Source organism: Octopus bimaculoides, chromosome 24, assembly GCF_046866305.1.
Source record: "Octopus bimaculoides isolate indiv1 chromosome 24, ASM4686630v1, whole genome shotgun sequence".
In the NCBI taxonomy this organism is placed as follows: Eukaryota; Metazoa; Mollusca; class Cephalopoda; order Octopoda; family Octopodidae; genus Octopus; species Octopus bimaculoides.
Window position 1 is genome coordinate 33220182 of NC_142951.1, and position 19042 is coordinate 33239223.

The following is a 19042-nucleotide window of genomic DNA, read 5'->3' on the forward strand; positions in this document are numbered from 1 at the left end:
TCTTCCAGCCCATGCTAGCATGGAAAGCGGACGTTAAACGATAATGATGATGATGATGATGATGATATATATAGACGTGACTGTAATAAGATTTTTGCTTCCCAACTAAATAGTTCCGGTTCAATACCAATGCGTGGCACATGGGCAAATGTCTTCTACTATATAGCACCGAGCCAACCAAAGCCTTGTAAGTGGATTTAGTAGATGGAAACTAAAAGAAACCCGTCGTTTATATATATATATATATATATATATATATATGTGTGTGTGTGTGTGTGTGTGTGTGTGTGTGTGTGTGTGTGTGTGTGTGTGTGTGTGTGTGTTCACTATCGCATGACAATAGATGTTGGCTTGTTTACATTCCGGTAACTAAACAGTTCGGCAAAAGACAGACAGATAGGGTACTACTAAAGCAGCGCGGACCCGAACGCGCAGTCGCGCGTCCGCGCTAGCTAGTCTTGAGTGGTCGATCCTAACCCTAACCCTAACCCTATCCCTAACCCTAACCTTATCCCTAACCCGCGTGTGCAAATGAATACGTGTTTAGGGTTAGGATCGACCACTCACGACTAGCTAGCGCGGACGCGCGACTGCGCGTTCGGGTCCGCGCTGCTTTAGTAGTACTGACAGATAGAGTAAGTTCTAGGATTTAAAAAAAAATACACATGTACTGCGGTGGATTTGTTCGACTAAACTCATCAAATTCGAAACTGCCTCCTCCGGATCGCCACTGAACCACGTGCAAGCTACACAGCAGGGATATTTTTAGCCTTTAAAAGTAAACCGGAAGTGATCGTTACTAAAGGGAGATAACTTTATAGCTGATTGATTATGGTCAATTGGAAGACTCGTTCCACGATGAGCTCCAAGAAGAAATCCCTGTCCGGCAAGGAATCGCAGTACTTTATGGACCCTAAACTGATACCCCGGGTTCGGCAGGTAATGTTGCTTAAAGCAGAAGCTGTCTGATTGGTTTTTTTTATGTTTTATTTTCAGATCCTTTAAATTTTCTTTTAGTTTGCTTCGTTTCTCTGTAATGAGTCTACTCTTGTTTATTTCTCTTTAAACACAGCCAGTGGAGGGGATCTGACCTCAAACACAAACAATATCTCAGATACGAGCACGTGTTCAACCGCATGAGTCTGTGGTTTGTGCTGTTTAATCTTTCCTTTTTTTTTTTCCCCCACACACAAACTAAAAATAGAACTCCCGGCTTTAGTTGTTATTAGCGTGTTTCTAATGGATTTTATTCGCTTATTTATTTTGGTCATTCTATATTATTGGTGTTGCCAGAATCGTTCAGAGCGTTGAGAAAAAAATGCCTTGCTATTTTTAATTTACGACGGTTTACGTTTCGAGTTCAAATTTTGCTGAAGTCAGCTTTACTTTTCGTCCTTCCTGGGATTGGTAAAAGAAAGTACAAGTTGAGTACTGGGGTAGATTTATGTTTCCACGAATGGAATTACTGTCGAAAACTGAAAAAAAAAAAAAAAAAATTCGTCCTTGACATTCTAGCAAGGGATTCTTTACGTGGTTGCACGAATTGCTAGAAATATCAGCTGACTTTTCCTTAAATCACGCCTTACCTTTCTATAAATAAAGATATTTTAAAACTATAGTGGACAACGGTAATTAGACATGTGATTGCGGAAGAGACGGAGTGGGGATCAGGCGCTTGTGATCCCATGTCTCTTCAATTAAGGCTGACCTGGGAGTTAAACATCATCATCGTCATCGTTGGTCTGGACAATCATATAAGAAATAGTATAATTTGTTATGCTAGGGGAAGTCAAAAACTATCCGCACCTTCGCCAAAACTTTCTTTAGGTTGGTTGCACTGCTTTCTCTGCTCTTGTGGTTGCGTAGCTGACGTCCGGACTTCGATCGCTCCAGTTTCCTTTCTTGGGTTTCTGAGTAAATACGGGAGTTCTGCTGGCAGTGTGCACTCAGAGAGAACAGAGATCGGTGATCTGATCTCCCTGATTTGAAGACGTGTAAGGGGCTGAAATTCATTTTAGGCTTTCAGTACAATACGAGGGAGCAGAACACCCGTCAGCCTCCACCACTGACGTGAAAATTTTGACAATCTCAAGAGATGGTTCTGGTGAACTCACATAGCGTTGAGATCGAATTGGCTTTTCATCTTCCGAGGTTTATTCCAGATCTTATATTCTGGGGTCAGACAGGTATGGCAAACTTGTTTCTTACTGACTGATAAGATGGTGTTGTGTCAGAATATGCTTGAAAGATGGCAGCAAGAAACTATCTTTAAATTCTCCCACAACAAACATACAACTTATGCTGAGGAAGTTATCCAATAGCTGTTTGTTGACCTGTTTGTAAAAACAATATAAAAGATGAACGACTTAACAAGATTCAGTCTGGAGCAGTTTATGTGAAACTAAATGACTAAATTGTATTTTATATTTTTTCATTATCTTCTTTAGTATTTGAGCAATCACAGTTCCTTGAAAAGCTTCAGCGTTGGTACAATGGCTCGAGAGTTGCAGATAATGTATGGGTAAGTTTGCTATGTTTTTGTTTATTCCATATGGCTGTGTGGTTGAGAAATTTCCATTCCCAACATGTTTGCTGGTTCAGTCCCAATATGTTGTACCCTGGGTAAATGCCTTCTAACGTAGCCCCATGTGTTGATTTTGTAGATGGAAATTGAAAGAAGCCTGTTGTATATATATATATATAGATATATATATATATGTGTGTGTGTGTGTGTGATTTTGTACCTGCGTTTGTCCCACTATCATTGCTTGACAACTGGTGTTGGTGTATTTACGTCCCTGTAAATTACCGCTTCAAGAGACTGATGGAATAAGTACTAGGCTTACAAAGAATAAGTCCTGGGGTTGATTTGTTCGACTAAAACCCGTCGAGACGGTGCTCCAGCATGGCCACAGTCGAATGACTGAAACAAGTAAGAGAAGTAAAAGAATATATATATATAGATAGATAGACAGAAAGGTAGAGATATATATAGATAGATGGGTAGATAAATATATGATGGACTCCTGTTGTTAGATGATATATGAGGGTTTGACAATTTCTTACCAAACAACCACACAGATGATTTGTTTATAGTGATCAAATGTTTGTATAGACATAGCTCGCTCTCTCCATCAAATTGACATTACCTGTAGAGGTGCAACAGATGCTGCATGTCAGATGATGAAATGAAGTGCTTTGCTCAATAACACAATGCAACGTTATTTGGAAAATATTGCCTAATTGGACAGAAACAGAAATAAATAAATCAACAGTGACTGTCTTTTTATCATTATTTCCTCTTTATTTTGTAGAGATTATGCCAGAAAGAAACGGATAGCCTTTTTGAAATCTGTGGAGAAAGGTAAGTTATTTTTCATATAAAAACCTTTGTAAGGCCCAGACCACTATATTAGATACCTGCATCATATTAAGACCAGCTTAACCCTTTAATATTCAAATTACTGTGTCAAATGTAATGCTTATTTATTCACATTATTTTAAATTCATCATACATGATCTCATAGGGTCAAGATTTCAATAATATGGTTCTTGTTAGAATGACATTGTGGGTTAGATAAAAGGGGCCATATCTACTTGGTTTAAACATGAAACAGGTGCAGTATTTGGGCATGATAAAGCCAGTTGTAAATGCTAAAGGGTTAACCTCTTAACATACACATTTTTTTCCAATTTCCATGTAAAAATATATTTTTTTATTATTATTTTGAATCTGTATACAATAATCCCTGTTTCATTGACCCAAAATGAATGTTGTTGTTGTAGCTTACCAAATCATCTGTGATGATGATCACTCCTCTGAGGAAGGGGACGACTTTACAATGCAACTGGAGAAGAAACATCTTTTAAATAAATCAAACTATAAGTAAGCAACTTTTCTTTCATTAAATATTTTATTATACGACAAGGAGGTAATATTTCGAATGCAGTATAGTACTTAATCTGATGGAGATTATTGTCAGTAGGCAGTTTAGCTTAATGATAGAGTACTCAGCCACTATCTGAGGGTTGTGGGTTCGAGTCCCCCTCCCCACAAAATCCAGGCCTTTAGCAGAAAGGATTATTATTATTATTGTGAGCTGGCAGAATTGTTAGCAAGCTGGGAAAAATGCCTAGTGGTATTTCATCTGTCTTTACGTTCTGAGTTCAAATTCTGCTGAGGTTGACTCTGCCTTTCATCCTTTCATTGTTGATAAAATGAATACCAGTGAAACACTGGGGTCAATGTAATCAACTAGTCCCCTTCCCAACAATTTCAAACCTTGTGTCTATAGTAGAAAGGATTATTATTAATATTATTATTAATTAATTAATTATTGTTATTATCATTATGTACATCTTCTCTCAGGTATGCAGACGATTGTATCGACATAGAGAGTGACACGACAGATAAGAGTTTCTCTTCTGATAACACAGATTATGTCTCCTTTAAGGTGAGCTATGAAATCATTTGATCATTAATAAAATAAATAGATAAAGCATGACACATGATTGTTGATTACTCAGGGACGCTGTCTGCATGTAAAACAGTAGTTGAGTTATTGATGTATTTATTATAGTATCAGAAATCTTGTTGAAAAATGGCCTTGTGATTAAAAAGTCTGCTCCCCAACCACATCGTTTCAGGTTCAAATAAATACCAGCTGAACACTGGGGTCAATCTAAGCAACTTATGTCTTCCCCTGAAATTGCTGGCCCTGTGCCAAAATTTGAAAATTTGAAATCATTACTGAGATAGTATTTGAGACATAAATTATCATGAAATTTTGGTGGAAGGTTTTAAATGGGGAAGTTTGCATCCTAAAACCAGGGTTTGTTTCAAGTAAATTAGTATCTAAAAAAGGTTAATTGTGATGATTTCTTTATTATTTTTACCCCCTTTTTTTTCTATCCTTTCAGGACACAAATATGATGAATAATTTTATGACCAAAGTATATCAAGGACATTCTAAGAAACCTCTGAAAGATGACAAGAATGCATCATCATTTATGGAAGTCTCCCCTCATCCGAAAACAACTGCTCTACCACAGACCACTCCACACTTCAAATCATCTCAGCCTTCACCATCATCATCATCAATATCATCTTATTTACATTTACAGAATGGGATTCCATCTAGCCTTACTGTAAATTCACCGCTGGGTTTGCACCAGCACACTCCACAACAGCAGCAAATCTCACCTGCCTTGCCACCAACTTCGTCGTCATCATATGTGGGGGGCAGTACGCCCCTAGTGACGACCACTCCCAAAACTTCATTGCACTCAATGCCAAAGTCTTTCAAGAACCATCATTCATACTCTGCTGATTCATTTCGTCATGTAAAGGGACAGAAGTCGTCGTCGACCATCCCTAACAGCAGTCGAATGCCACTTGCTAAATCGGTAGAGCGGAAAAAGAAGATTTTAGTGAGAACTCCTGATGAACGTGGTTCCGGTGAGAAAACACCAATGGTGAGTACTTTTGTGTGTGTGTGTGTGGGACACAGACATACAGGCAGCAGATTCAGTAGCTCAATTAGTAGTAGTAGTAAAACAAAAGTTCCCTTATTGAGTCATGCTGATTCATAAGGGCCGGTTTCCATGGCATAGATATTCTCCACCTGGTGTACAGGATGTGGGTCTGTTACAGGGTTATTCATTTACGCCAACTAAGTGGACCTGAGCAACATAAAATGAAGTGTCTTGCTGAAGAACACAATGCATTGGCTGGTCCAGGACACAATCTTATGACCCGGTGTCCAACACCTCAACCACTAAGCTGGCAGGACACGACGAGCGAATGACGAGAGTAGTAGTAGTAGTAGTAGCAATTGTTGTCATTGTAGTTGTTGTACTGAAGTACCTTTGATCAGCTCTGCTTGAGCAGTGTTCTGGGTTCTGCCTCTGAGGTAGTCAAGCTAATATCTGACATTTGTTGTTGCTATTCATAGACTTTTGATACCATCTGTATCATCTTGAATGGCACAACAATGCAGAGTGGACTATAATAACTGTTATAATTTAATTATCCATAGTCTTATATAATATATATATATATATATGTTTTTCTCCATGAAAATTATACATACATATTTTTCAATCCCAAAGGATGTCAGTGCTACAACCCCACGGTTGAAACGAATACGAAGTAGTGAGTCAAAATATTATGAATCTGAACAAAAACCAACCAAAAATGATGGTAAGAAATTTTGTGTTTGTGTGCATGTGTGTGTGTGTGTAGAGAGAGAGAGAGAGAGGCGTGGCTGTGTGGTGAAGAAGTTTGCTTACTGACCAAGTGATTTTGGGTTCAGTCTGACTGCATGGTGACTTAGGCAAGTGTCTTCCTCTATAGTCCCAGGTCGACCAAAGTTTTGTGAGTGGATTTGGTAAAAGGAAACTGAAAGAAGCCGATCATACTTATATATGTGTGTGTGTGTGTTTTTTGACATGACATGTCTGGTCATGGGGAAATACTTACCTTACTTGGAAACAGGTGAGAGTTGATGACAGGAAGAGCATGCAGCTATAGCTAATCTGCATTGACAAATTCTGACCAACCCATGCAAGCATGGAAATATGAATGTTAAAACAACAGTGATGAAGACATCTATATGTTTGTGTCTGTATACACACACACACACGCATGAGCACTCTGTCAGTTATGAGACAAGCGTTCCAGTTGATCCAATCAACAGAACAGCATGCAAGTGGCTGAGCACTCCACAGACATGTGTACCCTTAACGTAGTTCTCAGGGAGATTCAGCATGACACAGAATGTGACTAGGCTGGGCCCTTTGTAATTACGGGTACGACTCATTTTTGCCAGCTGAGTGGACTGAAGCAACATGAAATAAAGTGTCTTGCTCCAGGACACAATGCACTGCTGGGAATTGAACTCACATCCTTATAATGATGAACCGAAACCCTAAATCACACAAAAATGTATTTTATAATTTCTGTTCCAGATTATGGTTTCCAATATTCTACAGTGACATTTGCTGATGTTGGCGGCAACGAAAAATGTCTGATGGTAAGTGCTGACCTCTCTCGATTATATTTTATTTCATTTTCACTTTTGCTGTCTTCTGTCATTGGGCTGTTGAAGGACAGAGTATGTATATAAATATATATGTATATATATATATGTATATATATATGTTGTATTGCCCCCAATATCTTGTCTGGTACAGCCATGTCTGCATAGGTGAAAAGTTTACACCCCAGCCGTGAAGTTCAAGTTGTGTGCTGACTGTCAAGAATTGCTACCAGATCTTTTTGTAGTGCTAGCTGTCAAGTATTGTCAGATATTTTGGTAGTGCTAGCTGTTAAGAGTTGCTACAAGATCTGGTAGTACTTGCTGCCAAGAATTGCTACCAGAACATCTGTTAATGCTATCTGTGATATTATTTCCGTCTTATCCAGTGAGATATCCTCATCTTTCACCCACAGCTTCATATTGCTGAATCTGGTGGGTGGAAGATAATGTAATTGCAATCTTAGCTCTTGTGATTCTTGGAAACATCGTCTTGGTCAGCCTGAATTCTTTAAAGAAAACCCCCTCCCACAAACCCTCTAAAACTCTAAAGTTTATTATTCATTTTATCCATTTATTTATTTCAGGAGATCTGCACAATTCTTTCTCATATGAAACATCCTGAAATTTACCGTCAACTTGGTATCACCCCACCCAGGGGCATTCTTTTACATGGACCACCTGGTTGTGGTAAAACACTCTTGGCAAATGCCATTGCAGGGGTAAGTCAGAAATAAATGGTTTTAAGGTGAGTACCTGGTCAGGGGTTTAACGCTAGGTTTGATTTTCAGTAACCCCCTCAATCACATCAGTTACCCTTGCTTTCAAGTCTTCTAAAGATCAAGGCTTAGTTGAATAAACAACACTTTTCACATGTTTCTATAAAAAGAATTCCAATGGAGTCAAATCTAGCGAACGTGGAGACCCAAATAATGGTCCATCTGTAAGGGAATTTCACGTTTAGAAACTGCCTAACTTGTAGAGCAAGCTTAGGAATGAAGTAATTTTGTAACATTGCACCATGACTTTATTTATGGACACCCTGAATATATCATTTTTGGTTGGATTCCAGAAAGGGAACCTTTCTTCCTGTCACTTAAATCTCATTGCTTGAGATTTATATTTCATTGTATTTGTTGATTGAAAATTAGTTTTATGGTCCAGATGAATTTTTCCCTTTTAACTTCCCTAATAAACCTTTGTTTCACTTCTTTTTTTTTTGTACCAGGAACTTGAAGTGCCATTCTTAAAATTAGCTGCTACGGAGCTTGTTTCCGGGGTGTCGGGAGAGTCTGAACAAAAAATGCGACAGATTTTTGAGAAAGCCAGAGTAAGTGCTTTGCAGTTCGCCATGACCACCACTGCTGATTCTTTCTATCTGTCCCCTTTTTTCTTTTTCTTGATTGATTTGGGAGCCACTAATCTAGTTGATAAGAATGTTATTCATCTTTAGTTTAGAAAGAAAGATTCCTGGTTCAAATCCAGTCTGACGCAATGTTCACATTCTGATGTGACTTGTTGCAGCTTCACTTGTAGAAACTCCCAGTTGTCTTCTATGTTTATTAGTCTCCATCTCCTCCTCCTCCTTCAAGTAATTACATCAGATTCTTCGAATTTATGTTTCGTTGTTGGATCTTTCAGTTTCCATGTCCCCTACCTCCAGATTCTCTTCTGTGTCTGTCTAGCTCATGGCTGATCACACCAATAACTAGTCCTATGCATAGTGGTTTGGGGTTCAGTTCCATTGCACAGCACCTTGGGCAAGAGTCTTCTGCTTTAGCCTTGGACTGACCAAAGCTTTGTGAGTGGATTTGGTAAACAAAAACTGAAAGAAGCCCATTGTGTGTATTTGTGCTTCTTTGTCTTGACACTGTGTGTTAGGTGTAAACAAGTGTCACCTTCATACAAGTGGTGTTGTTCATTTCCAATCTTCTGTAAAAAGCATGTCAGGTCATGGGGAAATATTACCATTGCTTGGAAACAGGTGAATGAAGGGCATCAGAACATAAAAAAATTTGCCTCACCAAATTCTGGTACCCATGGAAGTAAGGAAAAGTGAACATAAAAATGATGATGATGATGATAATTGTGGTAGTGGTGATGATGATGAAGAAGAATGGTGTTTTGTCCTCCAACATATTGAACTCTTTTACTTCTCTTTTAGACCAATGCTCCATGTATATTGTTCTTCGATGAGATTGATGTGATAACTCCAAAGAGAGAGACCGCATCCAAAGATATGGAACGACGAATTGTGGCTCAACTGTTAACCTGTCTTGATGGTGTGTGTAAAGTTTTATTCTTTTTATGTATCTTAAATAATATTTGACCTACTTTCTTGGTGTTGTCTAACAATGTGTTGTAATTATTTTTATTTTCCTCTTTTACTAATGCTGATCATTGTGAGGTGCAGCAGAAAACCTTTGTCCAAGGTACCATGCTGTGAAGTTGAAATCAGAAACATGTATATCAAATTAACAGGGCAGTAATCTTCACAAAATGTCCAAATATTGATGCTGAGACATTCAAAATGTTTGGCAGTTCTTGTTATTATCTGTTTGTTAATTTCAGACTTGAATGATGTAAAGAAATCTCCTGACAATGTCTTGGTTATTGGTGCTACGAATCGGCCAGACTCATTAGACCCTGCTTTACGGAGAGCCGGCAGGTTTGATCGAGAAATCTCTTTAGGAATTCCTGATAAAATAGCCAGACAAAGGTAGGAAATACTTTTTTGAAATTTACCTTCTTTCTCAATCTTATATTTTAAGACATAAACATGTGTGTTAGAGTTTTATCCGTGCTTGCACCGGTCACATGAAATACATTTGAGGCAGATTTTTCTGCTCTTATATCTTGGTAAATTCCATTCTGGCTATTATATTTGATGAGAGACAAGTCAAGTAATGTGGAGGCACAGTTCAGTTAGTCTAAATGGTTTCCTTTCTCCTTCTCTATTTCACACAGGATTCTACAGGTGCTCTGCAAGAACCTAAAGCTGTCTGACAACTTCAACTATTCCCAACTGGCCCACATGACTCCTGGTTTTGTCGGAGCTGATCTTAGTGCCTTGTCGAGGGAAGCAGCCATGGTTGCTATAAACAGGTGAGATGCAGTTTGGGTTTCATGCCATGGTGTGGAACCACTGGTGACATATTACCAACGAAACAACCAAAATAATAAAAGACACAAACAAATAAACATTGAAAAAAACTTTGATTATTTAAATTATTTTTTCCTCAATTTTCAGGGTTTTTAAAGAAATCCAAAACAAAAAAAAACTAAAAATGGACACAGAGCCAACAAAAATGGATCAGAGTATTAACAACTCACTGAAGACAAACAATGAATTAGAATGTTCTACAGAGTTTGGTATTAGCAGTGGTCCTCTATGGGCCATGCCAGCTGTATCCTTCATGTCCGAAGAACTGTTGTTAGGTAAACCATTTCTCTCAAATCAACCCAGAATGCAAGTCTGGCAGAAAAAACCTCCCATATTTTACACACCCCATCAGTTAAAATATAGGATGCTGTTTTGCTTCATCTTGAACTTACCTAAATGTCTCAGGACTGCTTTTCGTATTTGTTTTTCAATTGTCACTATCAACATCACCATCACTATTGTCATCATTATCATTGTTGTCATCATTGTTTATGTGTTGGCTGTTTTTGGGTTTTTAAAAATATTCTCCTCCAACAGCTCTCAGCTGGCTCAGAGAAGAACCTCCTTTATCTCCTGCCGAACTAGAAAGCGTTTTTATTACAATGGACGATTTTATGGTAAGTTTGTTATTCTCTCTCTCTCTTTATGTATGTATATATATATATATATATTATTCTTTTACTTGTTTTAATCATTTGACTGCAGCCATGCTGGAGCGCTGCCTTTAGTCGAACAAATTGACCCCAGCACCTATTTTTAAATGAGGTATTTATTCTGTCAGTCTGTTTTGCTGAACTGCTAAATTACAGGGACATAAACACACCAACATCAGTTGTCAAGCGATGGTGGGGAGACAAACGCAGGCACAAACACACAAATATATACATATACATATATATATATGTGTGTGTATATAAAACCTAAGTCTGTAACCACTGGGTCACATGTCTCCAGATGGCCCAAATATTACATTAATAACGAGAAAATTATTTCACTAATTCTCTCTGAATTCTTTAATTAATCAAAATATGTGTAGCAATATATTTCATTAGAAATATGATTACAACAAAATTTATAAAAAATTGTTTATTTGTCTCTCATTTATTACTCAGTTTTTTTGTTTTGTTTTTTTATCCATTTTCCAGGAAGCAGTGAAATTAGTTCAACCCTCAGCCAAGCGAGAAGGTTTTGCTACCATTCCTGATGTCACATGGGACGACATTGGTGCATTGCATAATATTCGTGAAGATTTGAAGCTTGCTATATTGGTAAGGTTTGGAATTCTGGAGACGGGTTGGCTCCTTTTAGTTTCAGGAAGGGTTTAATGTGAATGCAACTAGTTTCCTCCTAGGATTTAAATAGACACATCGAGGGTTCATCTTGATCCCTTATTCTCAGCCCTTTTTTGCCTGCGGACTCCCTTTGGATTCCAATTTTCCTCAGGTGGACCCTCAGAGCCATTCACTATTTAAAAAATCCTTTTATTCTTTTACTTGTTTCAATCATTTGACTGCAGCCATGCTGGAGCACCACCTTAAAGGGTTTTAGTCAAACAAATCAACCCTAGGACTTATTGTTTGTAGGCCTAGTATTTATTCTATCTGTCTCTTTTGCTGAACCGCTAAGTTACAGGGACATAAACACACTAACACCAGTTGTCAAGTGATGGGGGGGGACAACACAAACACAAAGATACACACTTAAATATATATATATATATATATATATATATATATACAACAGGCTTCTTTCAGATTCTGTCTACCGTTATATGTTTATAATTAGCTATTATTAAGAACTATATAAAGAAAAATCGTTAAAATGTTTTGTGTATTGAGCAAAAGCAGTTTATTGCCCATAAATTTAAACTTTTCGTTACTATATTTATTTTGAGATACTCTGTGTTTCTTTTCAATTACTTTAAATATAACAAAGAATTTAGTAAAATAACTTAGTTATCATTAAGCTGGTGTTAGGAACATAAATTGTGACTAGGGTTTGGTGGAAGATTTTAATTCAAAACTTATGAAAACAAGACATTTGTACTACAGAGCCAGAGCCGGGTTGGTAACGAAAAGGTTAAACAAAGAATATCTTTTATGGGCCCCAGTTGAAAACCACTGATCTGGTGTAGAATAAGCTGAACAACTTTCCAAGATTTTATATTTCCAATCTTTTAATTTTTTTTTTTTTTTTAGGCTCCTGTTAAATATCCTGAAAGATTCAAGTCCCTTGGTTTAACAAGGGCTCCTGGAATCTTATTGGCTGGACCTCCCGGCTGTGGAAAGACAATGTTAGCTAAAGTAAGTCATTGACATTTTTTTTTATTATTCTGTTATTTATTTTATTCAGCTGAAGGTATGGCTGTGTGGTTAAGCAGTTTGCTTTACGAACTACATGGTTTTAGGTTCAGTCCCATGGTACAGCAAATGTCTTCTACTATCATACAGGACCAACCAAATCTTTGTGAATGGATTCAGTAGATGAAAACAGTGAAATTTGTCATATGTATGTGTGTGTTTGTGTCTCCTTGTCGTGACCCCATATGTTATTTGTAACCCTTTTGATACCAACCCACCTGAGATTGCCCTTCATTCTATGATAACGTTCCTGTTTAACCCTTTAGCATTCAGATTATCCTGTCAAATGTAATCCTTATTTATTCACATTGTTTTGAATTGATCACAGATTATCTTGTAACCTCAAGATTTTAATGATGTGACCGTTTATTTTTAAAATCACATTGTAGGGCAGGTGTGAGAGACCGTTAATAATGGCAAAGTTATTTTACAAATTCTTCATTTTTTTCAAAATTAATTCAAACAAAGCTTGACAGAAATATGGCAGCAAAAGTGTTCCAGGGGTTAATCATAGACTTTTACTTTTTCTAATGTCTTCAAGAAATATAGGTCTATCAAGACAATGTGTTGCAAAGACAGATTGCAAAATATTATATTTTACATTCATGTATTTTGTTGCATGCTTTGTATTAAATGTTCTCTTGATATGTTCGTTTCAGGCCATTTCTAATGAATCGGGAATAAATTTCATATCTGTCAAAGGACCAGAATTGCTTAATATGGTGAGATCATTGTTAAGTGTTTACTAAAAAATATGATTACATATCAGCTATCAACTCCCTAAGTTTATTATAACATTCTATTTAACATATAAGGAGCATAAAGTAAGTCCATCTATACATGTAACTGAAATAACAAGAAATAACACTTACTTACCAAAGACAAAAAAAAAAATTTTAATTTTGTCACACTCGTATTTAATTAATGTAATTATTTACAACTATTTATGATTGTTTTATTCTTTTTTAATTTTTTGTCATTTCCTTCCAGTATGTCGGTGAGAGTGAACGAGCTGTCCGCCAAGTCTTTCAAAGAGCCAGGAATTCTTCTCCCTGCGTCATTTTCTTTGATGAATTGGACTCCTTATGTCCTCGAAGATCTGAAAGCGGCGAGGTTAGAACTTGCTTCGTTTTGGTTTGGTTTCCAGTAAAGTGGGTTTTTCTTTCAATTTTTGTTCCATACTTTCTTGGTGTATTTTTCAAACAGGTCTTTTACCTTTAAATTTCATTCAAGTTATTGAATCGTTACAGGTGAGGAATTGGCAGTGTTGTTAGAGCATCACCATCATAACCACCATCATCATCATTATCATCATCACCACCATGGCTATAATAGAGGACACTTGCCCAAGGTGCCATGCAGGGGGACTGAACCCAGAACCACATGGTTTCGAAGCAAGCCTCTTACCACACAGTCATACCATCATCATCACCACCATCATTGTCATTATTAGCAACAACACTGTCCATTTAATGTTTATTTTTATTGTTGATCTTTTCTTTCCTTTTTTTTTTTTTTACTCTCCAATGAGTATATTGACCGTTGTATTGTGTATTCCAGGGTGGTGCTAGTGCTCGGGTAGTCAACCAGATGTTGACAGAAATGGACGGTCTTGAAGAAAGAAAGCAAGTATTCGTGATAGCAGCCACAAACAGACCTGGTAACATTACATACCTGTTATTATCATGAATGTGTGTGTGTGTGTTTTACTTGATATCCCCCATATAGAGAGAATTGATGTATAAACGCCAAGATATACAGCCACTGTAATTAAAAGCTTGATTGATAACAAGTCATTAAACTCCACTATTTTATTACAGTGCATTAAATCCATGTTTATTGCTAATGAAACGGCTAAATTAATTGATATTTCAGAAGACAACATTACATTGACAGAATATGGATGTCATATATATATCATCATCATCATCATCATCATATATATATATATATATATATATATATATATATATATATATATATATGTAAAAATGGAACAAAAACGCAATAGAGGGCATTAAAACATTCAGACAGATGGTACAAAGGCAGATGAGAGAAACAACAATTAAAAGGACGGGCAAAAAAAGACGGGTCATTCTTGGCTTTCTTTCATCAGTCAAGTACCAGAAGTCTTGACCATTTCGGGCAGTTACACTTCAGATGGTTCGATCTGGTTGCCCCCCAAAAAGTTTAAGCTAAGAGCATTAGACCCCTTTGTAAGAAAGCTTGCAAATTTATATGGCAACAAAGACACAAAAACAAACAAACAAAAATGGAGAACATATATATATATATATATATATATATATATATATATATATATATATATATATATATCGTTGCTATTATTTTAAACTGCCGTATGTCCAAATTTGGCCAAATGCGTTTGTTTTCAATATTTATTTTTGCTTGCAATAGCCAGTTCTTTTGGTCAACTATCATATCTCCAGCTGCTTCAGATGCCAAGATATCAAAAATTGTCAAAAGTGTAGTACAACGGTTTTGCTATGGAATGGTGAAACTGTTTTTTCATTTTCTGAAAAAGCAATGTTTTGGACTTGCAACAATATATATATATATATATATATATATATATATATAATAATAATAATAATAATAATAATAATATAGATTTAATCAAAAGATTGAATGTGGTACTTAAAATATTTGATCTTTTATAGATATTATTGATCCTGCAATTTTACGACCTGGTCGATTGGATAAAACCCTTTATGTGAGTTTTCCTTCTGAATCTGACAGACTTGATATACTCCGGACAATTACGAAGGTCAGTTGTGGTTGCCATCATACCTATTTTTACTTTTTCCTCTGTTTATCTTCACCTCTTCCTAACTTGTTTCCTTCTTGGGTGTTCCACCAAACCTATTCATATGTGTTGTGTGTGTGTATTTATGAATTTGTATGTATATGTGTGTGTGTGTGTATTTATGAATTTGTATGTATATGTGTGTGTGTGTGTGTGTGTATTTGTATGTATATGTCTCTGAGTGGTTGGCGTTAGGAAGGGCATCCAGCTGTAGAAACTCTGCCAAATTAGACTGGAGCCTGGTGTAGCCATCCGGTTTCACCAGTCCTCAGTCAAATCGTCCAACCCATGCCAGCATGGAAAGCGGACGTTAAACGATGATGATGATGATGATGTGTGTGTGTTGTGTATGTGTGTATATACACATACATACACACACATACATACAAATTCATACATACACACACATATGTAGAGAGAAAGAGATGTGTGTGTCATGTATATGTAATAACTTTGTTTTATGTTCTTTTTTGTTTTTTTTTTCATTTGTTTACACAGGACGGTGCCAAACCGAAGCTGAGTGACAAATCTCTCCTGGAGACCATTGCTAAGGACACTCGCTGTACTGGTTTCTCGTTAGTCACCTTTGTTTTCCTAATAGTTTCTTTTCTATTTTATTTCGTTTTTAGGTGTCAATGTAATAACGCGCCTGACTGGCCTTCGTGCCGGAGGCACGTAAAAGCACCCACTACACTCTCGGAGTGGTTGGCGTTAGGAAGGGCATCCAGCTGTAGAAACTCTGCCAAATCAGATTGGAGCCTGGTGTAGCCATCCGGTTTCACCAGTCCTCAGTCAAATCGTCCAACCCATGCTAGCATGGAAAGCGGACGTTAAACGATGATGATGATGATGATGACAGACACCTTTTTGATCGTTACCTTCTTTTTACCCAGCAATATACCCGCATTGTGACCGCTGAAACAGGGTGGAGAGTACCAGGACTTAGCTGGTACTCACTTTCAGCTGATTATATGTAATTATGTGTGTTTGTGTGTGTATATAATTATAAATTAGAAACAACACTAGTGTGGTATCAAAAATTTTCCAGACTAGTTCTGTAGCGCACTAACAGATGGCAGCACACAGTTGCATGTGCAGTGAGAGCTAGCAGTGACTTTTATTAGGCATAGGGTTTCTTTGCTGCCATTATATGAGGAAAATATTTTAAAGTTAGAGTGAGTAGACTGTCTCAGTCAAACAGTGTGTGTGTATGTGTTATGTGTTAGTGTGTTATTCTCTGTGTGTGTCAGTGTGTGAAGGAAATGTGTTTTTTTTTTCTGACTTAACTAATGCCTTGAACCATTGTTCTTGCAGTGGTGCTGATCTTTCCTCGTTGATATGTGAAGCCAGTGTCAGTGCCATGAAAGAAAGCATCACGAATTGTCCACATGAAGACTCCAAGAACTTCCCTGTTGTCACGGTAACCGACAAACATATAGAAATTGCCTTCTCGAAAGTGAAACCTTCAGTTTCAACAAAGGTGACGCATCTTTGTAATTTTAACCCTTTTAACTTGCTCTGACCCCCACCTTTGTACTTCAAGCCCTCATTCCATAACACAGAGCTGTCCTCCCCCGTCTCCCCCCCTCCGGTTCATCCTGCAAACTGCATGGCTACCTCAGTAGGGAAGAGCATCTCATTAAAAATATGGGTAGTCCTCATGATTCGTTCGTTTGACCCCTGTACTCTTCAAACAGTCAAAAGTTTGAGGAATACGAAAATCACACAGTCGACTGCCATAGACAGACTGAAACGTGAACACACACACACACACACACACACTATTTCAGTTTTACACATATACACACTAGCAGTATTTGAGGTCAACTTTACCCCCTCTCGTCCTTTCAGAGTTGACAAAATATCAGTCAAATACTGGGGTCAGTTACATTGAATAATGCCTTCCCACTTAAAAAAACTGTTGGCCTTGTGCCAAAATTTGAAACTTCATGATAATAATAATATTAATAATAATAATGAACATCGTGACGATGGTGATGATAGTAATAATGATGATGATGATGATGATGCTAATGTTGTTTCTTTTTTTTTTTTTTTCTATTTTTCAGGATAGACAGATTTGGTTGGGAAAACAGTTATAAGATGATATTCTGCTTAAAGGAAAAGAAAAGGCTGTTTATTGTTTTAATTTATTTGTTGGTTCATTAATATATATACATATATATATATATATATATTTTTCATATGTTTATTTATATTAAATGTGTAAATGTCTCTGATGAGTCGTTAATAAGACGATAATTTTATTGTGGCAGAATTGTTAGAATGTTGGACAAAATACATTCTGGTACTTTGGTTGTGTGGTAAGGGGTTTGTTTTTCAACCACATGGTTCTGGATTCAGTCCCACTGCATGGCATCTTTGGCAAGTGTCTTCTACTATAGCCTTGGGCTGACCAAAGCCTTGTGAGTGGATTTGGTAGATGGAAACTGAAAGAAGCCGTTTGTTTTATATCAGGGGCCTGTCAACAGGGATTTCAATCCAGTCTGTAAGAAGGTGTGATATATGTAACCTATATATAGGATAAGGGTAAGCACCCCCTTAGGTCATGACTGACCATGCGATTGCACCTAGAAGGTTCCCCTCCAAGGCACAAGTCCGGGCAAGATTGTTTATGGAAGACCAGCAGTCGCCCATGCATGCCAGCTACTCCTGTCCAAGCCACTGATGTTATTCAAGAGAAAGGCAAAGACCAGTACTGCGTAGCACCAATAACATTGCAACTCATTTCTACAGCTGAGTGAACTGGAGCATTGTGAAATAAAGTGTCTTGCTCAAGAACACAACCTACATCTTGGTCTGAGAATTGAACTCACGACCTCATGATTGTGAGCCTGATGCTCTAACCACTGAACCATGCACCTTCAACTTATATATATATATATATATATATATATATATATATATATATATATATATATATATACATATATATATATATATATATATATATATATATATATATATACATATATATATATATATATATATATATATATATATATATATACATATATATATATATATATATATATATATACATATATATATATATATATATATATATATATATATATATATATACATACATATATATATACATATATATATATATATATATACATACATATATATATACATATATATATATATATATATATATACATACATATATATATACATATATATATACATATACATACATATATATATACATATATATATATATATATATATATATACATATATATATATATATATATATACATATATATATATATATATATATATATATATATATATATATATATATATATATAAATGTGAATTTGGAGAGATATGTTATCTGGGCAGATACTGTATTGGCTCTCAGTTAAGTTCCAGTTAACGGCTAACCACTTCAATCAGTATTTAACTTCTGTGACTTACTCTTTGTTGCTAGTCACTCTGTGAATTCTTCTGATGGGTTATTCCATGTATGCTTCGCTTGATGGTAAAAGTTGTCTGGAGTGAGCCCAGGTGGAGGCACATGGCTTAGTGATTAGGGTGTTAGACTCATGATTGTAAGCTTGTGGTCTTGAGCAAAACACTTCCTTTCTTGTTGCTTCAGTCTTGCGATGGACAGCTGCCCCAT

The 19042-nt window shown here is 36.6% G+C and overlaps 1 protein-coding gene across 1 annotated transcript; it reads left to right on the forward strand.

The window, feature by feature from the left end:
- The first annotated feature begins 787 nt into the window (after positions 1–787).
- LOC106880678 (nuclear valosin-containing protein-like) lies at positions 788–17576 on the forward strand. The gene is made up of 24 exons (XM_089341565.1): positions 788–939; positions 2448–2521; positions 3315–3364; positions 3787–3886; positions 4370–4454; positions 4921–5475; positions 6112–6202; positions 6970–7034; positions 7625–7759; positions 8266–8367; positions 9202–9319; positions 9609–9756; positions 10005–10142; positions 10288–10475; positions 10738–10817; positions 11346–11468; positions 12399–12503; positions 13220–13282; positions 13551–13673; positions 14121–14220; positions 15242–15348; positions 15886–15962; positions 16702–16867; positions 17457–17576. Exons 1-24 carry the CDS (start codon positions 832–834, stop codon positions 17487–17489), a joined length of 2934 nt encoding a protein of 977 aa, XP_089197691.1. The 5' UTR covers positions 788–831; the 3' UTR covers positions 17490–17576.
- Positions 17577–19042: the final 1466 nt, after the last annotated feature.